Source organism: Myotis brandtii, unplaced genomic scaffold, assembly GCF_000412655.1.
Source record: "Myotis brandtii unplaced genomic scaffold, ASM41265v1 scaffold10, whole genome shotgun sequence".
Lineage (NCBI taxonomy): Eukaryota > Metazoa > Chordata > Mammalia > Chiroptera > Vespertilionidae > Myotis > Myotis brandtii.
In genome coordinates, this window is record NW_005353325.1 from 2558870 (window position 1) to 2577292 (window position 18423).

General features: G+C 37.3%; 1 protein-coding gene across 1 annotated transcript in view; it reads left to right on the forward strand.

Moving 5' to 3' along the window:
• Positions 1–18423, forward strand: part of SLAIN2 (SLAIN motif family, member 2) — a gene marked incomplete at its 5' end in the record, with an annotated part of 75997 nt that overhangs the window by 21901 nt on the left and 35673 nt on the right. Inside the window, 3 exons of the mRNA XM_014534593.1 lie at positions 4935–5083; positions 12346–12510; positions 14466–14627. Coding sequence (XP_014390079.1) covers positions 4935–5083; positions 12346–12510; positions 14466–14627 — 476 coding nt within the window. The remainder of the gene's footprint in view (positions 1–4934; positions 5084–12345; positions 12511–14465; positions 14628–18423) is intronic.

Below are 18423 nucleotides of genomic sequence, written 5' to 3' on the forward strand. Positions count from 1 at the left end.
TATCAACAAGTGAACCTAAAAATCAAATGAATAAAAAACCTGATGAACAGAACAGATTGGTGAATGTAATAGAATCAGGGGCATGGAAAGGGAGCAGACTGACAATTCTCGGGGGAAGGGCATGTGGGGGATATGCGGGAAGAGATTGGACAAAGAGCTTACACCTATGGATGAGGTCAGTTGTGGGTGGGGGAGGGAGAAGGCCTGGAGTGGGGTGGGAACCAGGTGGAGGGAGCTATGGAGGGGAAAAAGAGGAACATCTGTAATCTGAACAATAAAGATTAAAAAAAAGATTTAGTATCTTTAATACGGATGGAAGTGTATTTCTTGCTGTTCTGTCAGAACCAAAAAGCATAGGAAAAGTTGCATTTCAGTAGCGTAAAGCGAAAGCCAAGGAAGATACTTAAGTGAAGTTTGTTGGGGAACAAGTGAAAAATAAAGTTGAATCATTGTATTTGGAGACCATACTGTGGATAGATGGCCTGTGAAATCTAGGAGGAGATTTTTTTGTTGTTCTTGTTAATCCTCACCCGAGGATATTGTTCCATTGATTTTTAGGGAGAAAGAGAAAGACTGAGAAACATCAGTGTGAGAGAAACACATCGATTGGTTGTCTCCTGCACAAGCCCTGACCAGGGCCCAGGCAAGGGAGGAGCCTGCAACCAATGTATGTGCCCTTGACCAGAATTGAACCCTGGGACCCTTTGTTTCCCTGGCTGACACTCTATCCCAGGGGTCCTCAAACTACAGCCCGTGGGCCACATGCAAATACAAATATTGTATTTGTTCCTGTTTTGTTTTTTTACTTCAAAATAAGATATGTGCAGTGTGCATAGGAATTTGTTCATAGTTTTTTTTTAAACTATAGTCCGGCCCTCCAACGGTCTGAGGGACAGTGAACTGGCCCCCTGTTTAAAAAGTTTGAGGACTCCTGCTCTATCCACTGAGCCAAACTGGCTAGGGCTAGGAGGAGATTTTTTGAGTGTTCAATATTCTTGAGTGTTTCAATATTCTTTTTTTAATTTTGAGAGAGAGAGAAACATGGATGTGAGAAACATTGATAGGTTGCTTTCCATGTGCGTCCCAACTGGGAACCGAACCTGCAGCCTTTTAGTGTATGAGACGAAGCTTCAACCTAACTGAGCCACATGACAAGGGTGAGTGTTGCAGTATCTTCACAAAATGCTGTTTTGGAAAGATTAGTATGGCAGTAGTATACAGGTGGGAACAGAAGGCACAGTTACCTTTATGGGCTAGAAAACTGAGCTACTGAGCTTTACCAACCTCTTGTGCCCTGAAGCATGTGATAAAACTGGAATCCAAACCAAAGTATTAAGTCCATAATGGTACTCTTTACTTTTCATTCCAACATCTTATAATTGACTGCATGAAAACCATCAAATCAAGATAAGTGATTAAGGATCAGATTTGTTTAGTTCCTCTTATAAAACATATACATTTTAAAAATATTATTTTGGCCCTAGCTGGTTTGTCTCAGTGGATAGAGCGTCGGCTTGTGGACTGAAGGGTCCCGGGTTTGATTCCAGGTGCGGGCTTCATCCCCAGTAGGGGGCGTGCAGGAGGCAGCTGATCAATGATTCTCCCTCATCATTGATGTTTCTATCTATCTCTCCCTCTCCCTTCCTCTCTCTGAAATAAATAAAAACGTATTAATAAAATATTATTTTGATCATACTAACTTTCTTATACGAAAATATAGACATTTGGGGCCAGATAATTCTTTGCTGCGGGGGCTGTCCTATCCATGGTTGGATGTCTAGCAGCATCCCTGGCCAAACAACAATGTCTCCACACATTGCTAAATTCTCCCTGGGACAAAATCACCTAAGTATGTCTTTAAAGAATAGAGTATGGTGTCAAACGTAACCAGAAATAATTAGTGCTCTATTGCAGGAGTAAATATTCTAGAAACTTTGCTCTATATACAGTTATAAGTCATAAAATAGTAAGGTTCTGAAAATTAGGAAAAACTAAAGTGGTTATGTAATTTATTGCAGTAACGTGGACACTATTTAAGAGTCAAAGTGCTGGAATGCCAAAACAACAGGCTTAAATTAGGACTTTCTGGGCAAGCTGGGATGAATGGTTACGCTAGGAGTATTCAAACACTTACTGAAATCTATGAGTAGAGCACTATGTTAACATGATAAGTAATCAGAACTGTGGCATTTGGAAAGCCTGGTGAAAAAGGTAAGACTTGAATTGATCTTGAAGTAAGACTTAGGATTTTCTGTTCAAAACTCAGGGACTGGAACAACTTGGTCTTGCTAAAGGAGGATCATGTTACATGCTACAACCCAGCTCATGTGTCTTCTGGCAGGTTTAAAAGTACTTTGAAACCACAACCAAAGGTTCCCTGACTAAAGAATAATTTTGTGCCAATACTATATAGGCCCAAACCCTCTGACTTTACTTGAGGATAGTGACAGGCACTGAAATCAGAGGTTAGAGTGGTAGAAGATAGTTGGCATGTCCCGGGGATTATTGAATCAGTCTCCTCTTTCATCACTCTAGGAATGGAACAGTTGTCACATTAACTTTTAACTGTAAATGGAAGGAAGGAGCATTCTCTATTGCTAGTTAGGGGAGTAAATGTAGGAATAGTGGGGGGAAATTATACATGTAGGATCAGCAGGACTTATTTTCAGATTTTTGGTGAGAGGAAATAAAAAAGATGGAGAAATTCAAAATTATTCTTAAGTTTTTAGCTTTTCTAACAAAGAATTACAGTGCCATTGACAAAAACAGGAAAACTATAATTCATGGGTATAGGGATAAAGATGGTGATGTTTTAGTTTGATTTTAAGTGATCAATGTTTCATTTATTTAGTTTACAGTAGTTTCTGTATTTTTAAATAAGCTATAAGCACCTTACAGCTTTTTTATAAACAGCTTTATTAAGATATAATTTATATACTATTAAATTCACTGGTACCAGTGTAATTTATGTACGATAAAAATCATTGGGTAATTCAATGTTTTAGTATATTTACAGTCATGACACTTAGCACAATTATCACTACCATGTAATTTTAGAACATTTATATCACCCTAAGAAGAAACCTCATCCCCATTCCTATCTTTAGCCATAGGCAACAACTAATCTACTTCCTGCTCCATTTTCTTTTATAGATATTTCTTATAAATGGAATCAGACAATATGTGTTCTTTTGTGTCTGGCTTCTTTCACCTAGCATGTTTTCTGAGGCTCACTCATGTTGGTTGCACTTTTTAAAATGAGTTTTATAGCTAACTAGAGGCTCAGTGCACAAATTCATGCACCAGTGGGGTCCCTTGGCCTGGCCTGCGGGATCAGGCCGAAACCGGCTCTCCGACATCCCTCAAGGGATCCCGGATTGCAAGAGGGTGAAGGCCAGGCCAAGGGACCCTACTGGTGTACGATTGGGGCTGGGGAGAGATGCGAGAGGTTGGCCAGCCGGGAAGGGACCGCGAGAGGGCTCCAGGGTGTGTCCAGCCCGTCTTGCTCAGTACCGATCAGCCGGACCCCAGCAGCAAGCTAACCTACCAGTCGGAGCGTCTACCCCGTGGTGGTCAGTGCACGTCATAGCGAGCGGTTGAACAACCTTAGCATATCATTAGCATATTACGCTTTGATTGGTTGAACGGACAACCAGACACTTAGCATATTAGGCTTTTATCATATAGGATAGTAGAGGAATATACTAAGTACACGTGAGTCATGAGGATAAATTGTGTGAAACCAGTAGTGCAGGGGAAAATTATATATTGAAAGAGTGGTGGTAATATCACAAAGTGGGTTTATGAATGTGTGTCATCTATAGACTTTGCTTGCTAAATACTTGCTAACATAGAATATCAGTATATGATAATTATCGCAATGAAAACTGGGATGCTGAGGTAGGTATTTGTTATGAGATATTTGCAGTATTTAAGTTGGAAATAGAATGAATCCCATTGGTTTAATTTTGAGTTGTTATTTCATAAATCGGGATTCTATCTCATTATTTTTGTCCAAATAAATATGAATTGTGGACTAGAGAAATCATCATTTTCCCTGTTAGTCTTGGTGATCTAGATCAGATATGAGTGACAGACCTAAGTTATAGATAGGGAAGAAGATCGAAGGGATGGAAAATGTACATAATGCCATTAGAAAGTATTTTGTCAATTCTGGTACTATAGGGATATATTTAAAGTGTCAATTTAAAACCACTTTGGTTAGAATTCAAGTAACTTCATGTTTTTCATACGGATTCACATTTGAAATAACATCTTGACATAATAGGGACTAATCTGAGAAAAAATTATGAAGTAGGAAATTTAAGTGTACCCCACCCCTCTGTTCTGCTCTTTTTCTTTTTGCGAACCTTACCCAGGAGCTTATAAAATACCATCCCTTCTTTCCTTAGATTGACGTAATTTTATAAATTAATTCATATTAAGTTATTAAGGACTTAAGTGTTGCTTTTCTCTGACACATTATTGTTTGAAAAGAGAGAGGGCTACAGAGTGGGTGCTGCTTAACTAAAAGGAATGAATTACTTATGGTAGGTTTTTGTGTGGTTTGTGGTCGGAAGGGAACTGGGAAATAGAAAGGCATCGGGACTCTAGTGAACTAAGGAAAATAGAATAAACTATTTTAAAGATAGGTGTTTCCTCATAGTTTTTATAAAGAGAGTAAAAGAAAAATAAGACATTTTTGGATTAGACAGTTGGCCTCCTTTGGGTTCATTTAGTAGTTGAGATTTGGGTTTATATTGATGGTTATAGTGTCATTTCTTCCTGTGCACAAAGTAAAATGTAGGTGATTTTAAACATACTCCATTATTTTTACTCCCCTCCTCCATTTAAACCTATCCAAAAGGATCCCTATCTTTTAACCTTGTGCTTAATAATGAATGTTACCCTTTTGTTTTTGTTTTTTTTTCTAGGCTGTATTCATCACCAAAGAAAAAACTTACACCAATGCAGAAATCGGTTAGCCCATTAGTTTGGTGCAGGCAAGTTTTGGATTACCCAAGTCCTGATGTTGAATGTGCTAAAAAATCTCTTATCCACAAACTTGATCAAACCATGTCAGGTATGCCTATAATTTCACTTGTAAATTCATCTCTGCTTTCTTTAATAACAAACAAACAAAGAAAAAAAAACACCAAATATATGTTGCAGTTTGTTTTTAAGAAGGCAATTCTTTGCCTGATAATGTTTTTCAAATCTCATTGTGCATGTCATCATGAGTTTTTGCTATATGCACATAACATTGTTCTATTATTTATTTTACTCTTTTTTCAATCTCATTTTTATTTAGCTTAATTCTAAAGAAAATATTCAAGAAATATTGGATTTTATATGTTATGTGTTTTTTTTCTAATACAAATGAAAACAAATAACTACTTTTAAAATGTTTGTTTAATTATCTCACCACCTTGTGGAAATTCTGATGGGGTAGAAAGATACAAGTTAAGACCTTGTTCTCACTCTAGCACTTAGTTACTGTGTGACTGCGCATTACTTATCAGTTTTCTCATAAGAATAGAGAACCTTGTAAAGTTGTTTTAAGGATTAAATGTAATGTTTATGAAAGAGCTAGCATGTTTTTCTGATTCACAGTGCTTAGTAAATGTATTCATTTCCTTTCCTTGTTATGTTTTTCTTTTAACTTGTCATTTAAAGTTTAAATTGCTTTTATGCTCTTTTGTTTATGGCATTAACAAAGCTGGCAAAATGTAACTGTGACTGTGGCATTTAGTGTAGCATGCCAGTGTGGGTAGAAATATAGGAAAAATATTACTGACTCTTTCTTGGAATTTCTCTCAGTCTCTTAAGAATGTTACTGTTCTCTGGAATACTCTCACAGGAAAGGATTGATGTGTGAGTACTAATCCAAAATAGGTTTTTGAGTTCTTTGGGTTATAATTTACTTGGCAGTGATTTATTTAAATTTGCTTATTATGGCTTTATTATCAAAATAATGAGTTCTCTTAAACTGTAAACTGAAAATGGTCAGGGGAGACAAAGAGGAGACTAAACAGTTAAATGGGCATACAGTAAAAATGCAGTAGGTTGGTTGTAAGGAGTTTGGTTATTATATGAAAACTAGTGGCCCGGTGCACGAAATTGTGCATGGAGGTGGGGTTCCCTCAGCCCAGCCTGCACCCTCTTTAACTGGGGACCCCTGTGGGATTGGGCCTAAACCAGCAGTTGAACATTCCTCACAATCTGGGACCACTGGCTCCTAACTGCTCACCTGCCTGCCTGCCTGATAGCCCCTAACTGCCTCTGCCTGCCTGCCTGATTGCCCCTAACTGCCTCTGCCTGCCTTCCTGATCTGCCCTAACTGCCCTCCCCTGCTGGCCTGATCTCGCCCCCAACTACCCTCCCCTGCTGGCTTGATTGCCCCTAACTGCTTCTGCCTCAGCTCCCACCACCATGGCTTTGTCCGGAAGGAAGTCGGACATCCGGAAGATGGCTGGTCAACTCGGTCTAATTAGCATATTACCCTTTTATCAGTATAGATAGATTATTATAGAATAGGATTGCTTAAATGGGGGGTTAGCCTTTTTCTTCAGGAGGAGATGCTCTTGGCAGACAAAAATGCATAATCCCTATATCTGGACTGATAGCCAGTCATATGCACTATACTGCCAAACCAGTCATTAAAAAATTGAACCGCTTTCTTACACTTTACACCAAACAGCTGTTGCCCTTAAAACCCCTCCTCAGCCCCACCTTAGGTTCTGCCTTCACAGTTCACCCAGATTAGGTTCTAATTGGTCGGTTTCTATGCCAGTCAGCGTCAAAAGCTCTGCCTCCTAGGCAGCCATTGGCTCCTCACAGTTCACCCAGATTTGGTTCTGATTGGTCGGTTTCTATGCCAGTCAGTGTCTCCAGACCTATCTCCGGGGCTGATCAGTCCCCGTGGAGGCCCAGAGAGAAAGAGAGGCACGGCTGCTGGCCAGACCCAGAGAGAAAGAGAGAGGCAAGGGCTGATCAACAGCTGCCACGGAGGCTACGGATCAGACCCTGCTTCTCTGTCCAGGCCTCTCTCCGGGCCTGATCCACAGCCCCCTCAGCAGTCAGTGCTGGGTCGCCGCGCCCACAGTGGCGGCAGTCAGTGCTGGGTCACCACAGCAACCCAGAACTGACTGCAGGACTGACTTCCGGTCGGTCGAGTCTTCAGTCGTTTTGGGCGTTACCGACCCTGGGTTTTTATATATTAGGATAACATCTGGATATGATTACAGAGTTTCTGAGCCTAAATTTACACTAAAGTTTTACTTTTCCTCTGTATGGAGAATCTCTTTATAAAAAGCAATAGCCTTTACGTAATAGTTTTTAAATGTTTTAGTCTGGATATCAAGTGTTTTTAGAATTATATCCTGGAGCTTGATTTAAGTTACATTCATAAGAGATTTTTAGAAATATGTAGACAAGCTAGTATTTCACAATTTAAAAACAGCTGGCCTGGCCGGTGTGGCTCAGTGGTTGAACATCAACCTATGAACCAGGAGGTCACAGTTTGATTCCCAGTCAGGGCATATGCCCATGTTGCAGGCTCAATCCTCAGTGTGGGGTGTCCATGAGGCAGCCAATCGGTGATTCCCTCTCATCATTGATGTTTCTATTTCTCTCTCCCTCTTCCTTCCTCTCTGAAATCAATAAAAATATATTTCTTTAAAAATTGGAAATTTTCTAATTAATTTCAGTTAGGTGCTATTATTTAGACATGTATATACTAGTAAAATACTTTTACTATTTTCTGGTATTCTGTCTTACCTTAGAAATAATGTAAGTACATTTTACAATTTAATTAAAAATTTTCAGCATCCACCCCAGCTGGTGTGGCTCAGTGGATTGAGCATCATTCCATGCACTCAGAGATCACTGGTTCAATTCTGGGTCAGGGCACATGCCCGGGTTGTGGGCTTGATCCCCAGTAGGGGGCATGCAGGAGGCGGCCTATTGATATGATGTTTGATGTTTCTATCTCTCCCCTTCCTCTCTTTCTAAAGATCAATAAAAACATTTTTTTTTTTTACAAATTTCATCATTCAGAAGTTATATGTTAATAATCTACCATGTACTAGATATTTTTCTTAACTCTAAGGATATAGCAATTAATAAAATAGTAGAAAAAGTCCCTTTCTGGAACTTATATTCTAATGGGGGAAGCAGACAATAAATAGATAAATAAACATATAAAACAGGGGTTGGCAAACTTTTTTTGTAAAGAGCCGGATAATAAATAGTTGAGGCTTGTGGGCTATGTGGTCTCTGTTGTAATTACTCAACTTTGCTCTATTGCAGAAGTAGCCATAGTTAGTACATAAATGAACAGGCATGGCAGTGTTCCAATAAACTTTATTTTCAAAAACAGGTGGTGGGCTGGATTTGACTCGCAGGTTATAGTTCACCAATCTCTGGTTTAAAACATCCTAAGGAATGGGAACTATTAGCAATTGATAATTATCAATTTAGACTTAGAGGAGAAAAACCAAAGTTGTTACTCCTCAAAAATAACAGTTTGAGTGAGTGGCTTTTTGCTTTATTATAAAGGGTATTAAAAATAGTAGGAGTGTGTAAGAGAAGCTGTTGCTCTTGTACTAGATGTAATCATGTACTAGATCTGTTTAACAGTATCTATATTCTATAGCCATACATGCACGGAGCAACAGCTAGAGCTATAAATATAATGTATACTTAAAGGAAAAATAACTTGGCTATTTCAAGTCAGAACTTTGTAATCATAAACCCCATTTTTCCAAGTTGGAAGAGAGCTTGTTTTTTTAAAATGTGTTTTTTGGTTAGCCAAAGAGAACTTCTTTGCAAATCAGACTCAGCTTCTCTGCAGGGCACTACCACCTGTTCCTAAGATGATGTTCTCTGGTTTTTTATAGTAGTGCATTCCTTTTTACCTTCTCCAACCCTTTCTGCTGTTTTATTTTCAGTCTCCTTTGAACGTTCTTCCTTCGCCCTCTTTTGTGTGTGTGTGTGGTAAAATTTACGTAACAAAATTTCCCATTTTAACCATTTTTAAATATATAGTTTAAGTATATTTAATGTAAGTACATTCACAATGCTATGCAACATCACTACTGCCCATCTCCGAACTTTTTCATCATCCCATGCTAAAATACTGTGCCATTAAAACTTTATATTCCTCCTATTCCTATCTGGCCATCTTTTTCTTTCTTTTTTTTTTTTTTTTTAACCTCACCTAAGGATATATTTCCATTGATTTTTAGAGAGCGTGAAAGAGAGAGGGAAAGACAGAGAGAAACATCAATGTGAGCTAAAATACTGTGCCATTAAAACTTTATATTCCTCCTATTCCTATCTGGCCATCTTTTTCTTTCTTTTTTTTTTTTTTTTTAACCTCACCTAAGGATATATTTTTCATTGATTCTAGAGAGAGGAAGGGAGAGGGAGAGAGAAAGAGAAACGTTGATCTGAGAGAGAAACTGATTGGTTGTCTTACCACGCATCCCTTACCATTGAACCGACAACCTCAGTGTGTGCCTTTACTGGGAATCAAAACTGTGACCCTTCAGCGCAAGGAACACTCTAACCACTGAGCAGCACTGGCCAAGGCAATGAAGCCATCTTTTAAGTTTAGGGTACCCCAGGTCTCTTTTTTGCCCCACTTCTCTCTTTTTGGGTTATTTCATCCATTCACATGGTATTCAGTATCATCTGTATTTAAATTAATGTTATTCATTCATGCATATAGTCAATTAATATTTATTGAGAACCCCATTATTAGGATTTGGGGAAAGGGCGGAGGAAAAACTAACATTGTGTCTACATCCATGGAGTTTATCATCTAGTAGGGGAAATGTAAATACAAATAATTAATTTAAAGGGCGATCTGTAATAAAGGAACAGGAATTTTACCACAGGAAGTGATATATAACCTGAATCCTAAAGATTCAGAAAAATTTAAGTGGGCTAAGGGGAAAGAGGATGTAGGGTGTTTCAGGTAGAGAAGACCTATGTGCGTGTGTGGGAGGAAGCATGGAAAACATGAACTAGAAGGAGCCAGGGTGGCCGTAGGAAGGAAGCAATGAGATAAGGCAGGAATATATGAAGGAGCCAGATTCTGCAAGGCCTTATAGACCACATTAAAGATTTGGATTTGATTCTAAAAGTAATGGGAAGACATCAAAGGGTTTTATTTAAGTGTGTATGTGTGTGGGTGGGAAGACAAGGTTTACATTTTGATAGTTTTGCTTAGCTATAGTGTGGAGAGTAGCCGAGAAGGCCAAAAGGGCATGTAGGATGCTCTTGAGGGGGATTGATGAGGATAGCTGGGTAAGGTGGGGGAGGGGGGGTGAAAAGGCAGTGATGCAGATGGGGAAGTAAAAAGGAATGAACCTAATATGAGGAAATGAGGGAAAAGAAAGTATCAGCATTGATTTCTAGGTTTCTATTTGTGTGATAGGAGAAATGTTGTTAGCATTTTGACATAGGGACCCCAGAAAGAGAATTCTATTTTTAGTAGAAGAATTGTGAGTTAGGATGTTGGCTCTGGGGCAAATTTTCCATACCCACAGGGGAGACTGAATGGGCAGTGTATATGGAACTGGAGCTCAGAAAAGCTTAGGACTGGGCATATAAATAATGAGGAGTTTGAGGAATATAGACAATAACTAATGTCATGGATATGAATGAGATTTCCCAGGAAAGAGAACATGGTATAGAGTGAGAAGATAAAAGGGCTGAGGATTTGAAATGCTAGTGATTAAATAAATAACCAATTAAAGAGAATGAGTTTCAAAGGAGATGGAGGAATAAAGAGATAGGAAGAAGTTAGCAGCCCCATTTCTGTTCAGGTCAGTATTTCGGAGACCATGCCACTAGTACACACTACATACTAACTATTGTAAAATGAGGTGTGTTGTCCCAGTGAATTATATATAAAACCACTCTGTTCGGCTTTCTACACTATCCAGTAACTTCAGAGTCATCATATCCCCCCCCCCCTTTTCCCAATGTTTAATGTCTATTCCTTTTTTGGGGGGGGGGGACCTATACTACCTTAATTCAGGCTAATCTATTCAACTTCAAAATTCCCCTCAGTTTTTGTCCCCTAAACTGATTGGATCATATAACTCTTGCTCCAGAATCACTGATGGCACTATGATTGTTGCTGATTGAGGTTCAGACTCCTGAGCATAGTGTTCCAGGCCTCCCATGACCTGGCCCCAGCTGGTTTTCCCTATTGTACCTCACCATGTGCTCTACCTTTCTAGATTATTCACTCTTAATCCCTGAACATACTGTACATTTTCAAGACACTGCTTCTGTTCATGTTATAAACACAGACAAAAGCACATACTTTCCTCACTTTCAGTAGCATATTATTATTCATCCTCTCAAGACTGTAGCAGTGCCTCTCCTTCGAAAAAGCCTTACGTAGTTTCTCACAATTGTGGTACCTTACTCTTATCTCATAAATTCCACAAACCTTTGCACATTTGTGATAATACACATTTCATTTTGTCTTGAAATAGTCGTGTTTTTCTGGCTAAACTACTTGGCCTTTTGAGAAAAAAGCACCATGTCACATTTGTCTCTATTTCTACACAGTGCTTTGCTGATGGTCAGAAATATTGAATAAACTGTGGATTTTAGAATAGGGTAGAAGAAAGAAGTACTATTTCAAGTATTAATATTTCTTGTACATAATTGCACTTGATTGCTTAGCCCTATTTTTGTACTGTTTCTATTTTATATGCGTGGCACAATATATATATATTTTTTGGGGGGGGCGGGGGCAGAAATATTCTTCTTGAGTCAGAAAATGGGAGGGAGGAGGACTTTTTTTAAAGAGCATTCTCCCATGTTTGACCTTAACCTACTTATTATTGCTTTTTTTTTTCTCAAAAATCCAAACTTTGAAAAGGCTTTTTAAAAACTCATTATTTCATAGTTTTTGTAACTATTTCAAAAAGTTTGTTGTGGAAAATGAGAAAATACAAATTGCCTTTACATTCATTTTATTTTTCAAGGCCATTTGAGGTTGATACAGTTGGAATAAACTTTCCAATTAAATAGAAGAACATTCATTTAGTGGCTAATAATTTGTTGAGGAGATATTTTTTTCTATGCTATTACTTTTTGTTTGGTGTAGCTACTCTTTTCCTCGCATAACACAATTTAAGATAATGAAAATATTTTGTTGGGATTACTAATAGGATATATTTTCTCCTACTATAAGAATGTTTCTGTATTGAAATTGAGATAGGTAAATGACTTATTTCATACTAGGAAAAATTTTGTAATAAAATGTTAACTTTTTCTCAGTTATTAAATTTGATTTCCCCCTTTTCATTAATACAGCTCTCAAGAGGCAGAATTTATATAATAATCCTTTCAACTCCATGAGTTATACAAGCCCTTATAGTCCAAATGCAAGTAGCCCATACAGCAGTGGTTTCAATTCTCCATCCTCAACCCCAGTGCGACCTCCTATAGTCAAGCAGCTAATACTTCCTGGAAATTCAGGTAAGGAGAAAATGAAATGGAATGCTTAAAGAATGGGTTTTAACTTACTGCCCTAACTGAGAAAATACCTTATTCATCAGTAGTTCAAGTTATTTTATTTATGAAACTTTTAACTGATTAGAGAATATATCATTGAGGGTCTACTTGGCACCAGATACTATACAGAGGGATACAGATGAGCCATTTTACATCCATGAAGTTTTCTTTAGCATGTACTTAAAAGTTTTTAAATCTGGCTTCATTAAATAAGGTCCCAAGCTTGGTTATTTTAACCAATAGATGCTTATTTTATAGCTTACTTGGATTATAAAAGCTACAGAATTAAAAACTTTTTAATAGGATTTTAATATTGATATTACACTTAAATAATAGTATAAGGTTATATGTGAATGTGCTAAAAGAGTATTTGGAGCCCTAAATGACTTGGGAGGGATAGATTGCTGTAAACTGGGAAAAGAATGTTCCACTTTGGTTCTGAAACTGCAATGTTACTCTGTAGCTTAACTTACTCTGTAGCTTACTGTTCATTAGAATTCACTAATTCATTTACTCTTATTGCCCTATTGTATGGATAATTATTATAATTTCCTTAAAAGTTAAAATATTATTAACCATCTCACATTTTTTACCTGAGTGCTCTCTAGTCTGATGTCTTTATTGATCCTGCTGTTTGCTTTGCACATAGGTTGTTGCTTTCTACATATTTTACCCATTACTGTCATAGTAAAAAGTTTAATCTTCTATATTTGTTTAATATAAAAGATTTTTATTCCAGCACTATTTGAGCCTGACTTTCCATATCCTGTCATTATGCCCTTCTTTTTTTTTTTTTAAATATATTTTATTGATTTTTTACAGAGAGGAAGGGAGAGAGAGAGTTAGAAACATCGATGAGAGAGAAACATCGATCAGCTGCCTCCTGCACATCTCCTACTGGGGATGTGCCCGCAACCCAGGTACATGCCCTTGACCGGAATTGAACCCGGGACCCTTCAGTCCGCAGGCCGACGCTCTATCCACTGAGCCAAACCGGTTTCGGCGATTATGCCCTTCTTGATAATATAAATATTATTTCATATTGTTGCTCTTCTTATGTGCCTTTACGTTGGAGCTGACTTACAGTGAAGAATTCTGGAAAACAAGCTCTTTAAATAAATTCATATTAGAAATAGTAGTGACACTGCTGTCATTTTGTTATTATGCACTAGAAGGTGATCTGATGAAAGCATTTCCTTAGAAGGAAGTTAGACTCTCTTGGATATGTATGTCCTTTATTCCTCTGTCCTGTCTTCTTTCCCTCTTTTGGTTAAGAACAACAAAATACTTTTTTTATCTAGTCATTTTCTTCATCCCATTTTTGTGCTTCCCTACTAAATTTCAGAGAATTCCTTGGATAAGCATTTCTTTAGTTTGGCAAAAGAATTTTATAAACATGGCATAATGTAGGAGAAATGAGCTAGTGTTCTTTTTTTGGTTTGTTGCTAACTTTCTAAGGAATCCTGATTTTCCTCAAATTATAGTATTCTGGTTTAGGAAAAATAGATACTTTTATTTAGGGAAAAGATGATAGTGTTTGCTAATGACTATGAATTTGGGAGGAGAAAACACCACATCGTAAGTACATCTATTTATAAAGCAGTATCATTGGCTACCTTGTAGAAAAATCCTCTAATATGCATTATTGAAAACTAGCTACTTGTCAGGAACTGTTTTGAAAGCGTATCTGTTTTATAAGAGGAATAGATAAGTTATAGTTAAACAAAATGTGTTTTATGTTTATGCCATAATGTATTTAGGAATCTCTATGGCCCTCCATATTCTTAATAAGGTCAATTTTTTATTTCAATATTTGGGGATTTTATAAGCAGAAGGCAAAATAATAATAAACTAAATCAGAAGATATAATATCAAGTTTATTCAATTTTTGTTTCACCAAAGTTTGATTTTCTTTTAAGGTAATTTGAAAAGTTCATCAGACAGAAATCCTCCACTCAGTCCTCAATCCTCTATAGACAGTGAGTTAAGTGCTTCAGAATTAGATGAAGATTCCATTGGATCTAATTATAAGCTAAATGATGTAACCGATGTGCAGATTCTAGCTCGGATGCAGGAAGAAAGTAAGTATTTTAATTGTTAAAGTTGAGGTCTTTCATACGATATAATTTTGTTGTGAGTATTAAATATGTCTTAAAGTGTAAAATAGTAGTGTAGTTAGAGATGTTGAAATTTTTGAGATGTTGACATTTTTGAGGCTTATTCAACATATGGACTTGTTTGTTAGCTTGTTTTCAGAGTCCATTTTATGTAAAGCAGTTTCCTATGTGGGGACAAAGGCAGGCAGGTTTCACTCTGCTTTCATGACTGGTAATCATATCCTGCATGTTACTCTGCACTAGAACTCACTAGTGTAGTTATTACGCTATTACTCTGGGTTTTTTTAATGTAGACCAGTGTTTCTCAACCTTTTTTTCATTGTTGCTACAATAAGGTGCCTTTTTAGATATTTTATTTCCCCCGCCCCACATGAAATTTTAAGACCACAGATATGCTTTGTGTCGCTATATACTTTGAGGGACACAATCTATTATGGTCACTAAGATTTTTTTCACATTCCAAGGAGCAATTTTTATTCCCTTGTGATAAATATCACCTCCCTTAGAATGTATGGTATCTATTATATAAAAGCCAAGCGACCGGAACCACCAGTCACTATGACGCGCACTGCAGCCGGCAAACCTGCCCGATCGGCGGCGGGGCCAGATGGCCAACCTCCCACAGCCCCTCCCCCCAGCCTGCCCAGCAAAAAAACCCCCGTGCACAAATTTGTGCACTGGGCCTCTAGTAGAACATACAAAAGACCTTTATGAGAACATTGGAATTGTGACTTTAAATTAAATGATGCACGTGATATTGCTTTGCAAAGTGGTCCTTACAACTTTTTAGGTCACAGACACCTTTGAAAATCCAATAAAAATTATGTCCCCTGTCATTCCCAAAATGTATATAAGCACACAATTTTTCATACTGCTTTAAGGGTTTATGCCTTGGCTCTCATCTGAATGTAAGATGTTGGTTATAATATTATTCTTCCCTATACATTTTATTACAGATGCCATGGACTTAACTGTGAAATAAGCAATCTCTAAAGTGATCCCTTTAGCCTTTGTAATAAAAAGATCCTTTGAACAATAATTGCACAGTGACAGTGGGCTGAGGGTAATGGAGCATTGCTATAATTTAAAAACTTTTCTTAGACCCTTTCTTTTATATAAATACGTAGTATTATCAAGTTATAACATTTATTAGGAAATGTTCTTATTCTGCTGATTCATTTCCCATTTTCACACAACTTCCCTTAGAAAGATAGAAAGACTTGATGCTTGTTTTATTTATCTTCAGCCCTAGAAACTATTAGTGTGGTACTCTCTTCTGTAATTTTGAATAGCACCTCAACTGAGACTATGGTATTGTCAGCTAGTGAGGGGCTAGTTATCATAATGGATGTGAAAAAGAGAATAAAGAATGTTGCCTAACTGTAACTTAGAGTAAACTCACCAATTCTTTGAACCTTGACTTTTTTGACCCCACTATTTTGTTAGAAACACAGCCAACTATTTGCTGTAGTTTTCATATTGTGCTTTGGTAACAAATAATAAAAATTATAGCCTTACTTTAATAATCCTTTCTAAGCTGTCTACATGCACAAATATTTATTTTCCTGGTGAATTAAAAAAAAAAAGATACTAAAAAATGTGTATGATTCTTCCTTGAAAACACCAGTGTTGTTTTTTATTTTTTTTTAAGAGAATGATTTTCTTTTTCACAACATTGTTTCTCCAGGTTTTTGGCAGTAGAAATGTAGAATTACAGATTTGGACTGTTGCCTAGTTAAGCCCCCTCATTTTTAGTATGAGAGACGTACAATCCCATAGTGACTGGGGCCCCCTTAGTTCCCCTTGTTAGTGGAGAGCCTACAGTGAAATCTGGATTTTTCTTTTTCTTTTTTTTCTTTTTTTTTTTATAGTAAAGGTGGAGATTTATTGAAGAACAAGTACAGACTCCCACATGAGGAGAGGGAAGAGTCCCACAGAATAGACTCCCACGTAGAGAGGGGGAAAAGGGTTCTGGATTTTTCTTTTTTAAAACAGAGTTCTTTTCACTGATCTGTTGTCTTATGTTAGGTAACTTTAGTGCCATGTTTGCTATTATAAGACACTAAGTAACTTGTTGGTTACTGTAGTGGTCCCCAAACCTGACTGAAAGGCTAGGTGAGCCCTGGGAGTCTGTAGTTTTATAGATACCCTGGTGTGCTTCTCACTTACCATTTGAGAAGACCATATTGATAGCACTTTATTTCTGTAGTAGTACCCCCCTTTTAATTGGGGATACTTTCCAAGACCCCCCAGTGGATGCCTGATACTGTATATGTGCTATTTTTTTCCTATGCATACATACCTATGATAAAGTTTAATTTATAAAGTAGGCACAGTAAGAGTTTAACAATAACTACTAATAGAAAAGAACAATTATATCAGTATACTGTCATAAAAATTATATGCATGTGGTCTCTCAAAGTATATTGTTGTACTGTATATACAGCATATACACTGGACAGAGGGATAATGATTCACACCCCAGGCAGTACTGGGGCGGGACAGTATGAGATTTTATCATGCTACTCCCAACTGCATGCAATTTAAAACTTTTGAATTGTTTATTTGTGAAATTTTCCATTTAATATTTTAGACATGGTTGACTGCAGGTAACTGAAACCTCAAACAGTGAAACTGTGGATAAGGAGGAATACTGTATGAATATATAACTTAAAAGTTTGAATGCTACTCTAACATCTTTTAGACCAGACTGCTAATAGTTAGCAGGACTTGCTCAAAATATCTAAATTCTTTTTTAAAAAATTATAATTGTTCTCATTTAATATGTAGCAACAATTGTTTTTATTCTAGAAGTTTTTATACTATTGAAGGGCTTGTAAGTTTTTGGGTGTTTCTGGAGGTATCAAGATACATAGGGTTATGAAGCAGTTGAAATTTCATTTATGCCCAAATACTGAATTCCTCAGGGTGGGATAGAAGTTTCCTTCATCCTCTTCTTTATTTTTTATTTTTATTGATTTCAGAGAAAAAAGGAGAGGGAAAAAGAGAGGGAAACATCAATGATGAGAGAGAATCATTGATTGGCTGCCTCTTGCATGCCCCCTACTGGGGATGGAGCCCACAACCTGGGCATGTGACCTTGATCGGAATTGAACCCAGGACCCTGCAGACTGACGCTCTATCCACTGAGCTAAACTAGCTAGGGCTCCTTCATCATCTTCTTGAATAAGATTAACCAATCCAATGATTTGGTATTCAGGAAGTTTATTTAGAATACTGTGTATTCTTTTTTGTTTGTTTAAGATTTTTTTTTGATATTTAGAGAGGAAGGGAGAGAGAAAAAGAGAGAGAAACATCCATTAGCTGCCTCCCACATCCCCCTCCCGAACCCCCCACTGGAGATCGAACTGACAACCTTTCAGTGCACTGGACAAAGCCCAGCCAACTGAGCCACACCGGCCAGGGCCTCACTGTATTCTTTACTGGCTGGACAGTAATTGTTTTCCCACACTATTCCTATAATGTTAATCTCGAATTTGGATTACTGTTTCTAGGAGTAGAAATATTTTTAAGTTTGTGGTTCTACTTGATAGATTTCAGATTCAAGAAGAAATGTTGAAATTGGGCAAAGGTTTATAAAACTTCCTTCAGTTTAAAAATAACCTTTGAGGTGTGGTTTATGCATCCTTATATGGGAGGCTATCTAAGATGATTCAAGTGGAGAGTTTTCCTTTACACTGTATACTCTGTTTGAAGTTCTCAATGATCTTTTGCTTTTAAACTTTAAAAATATTTGAAT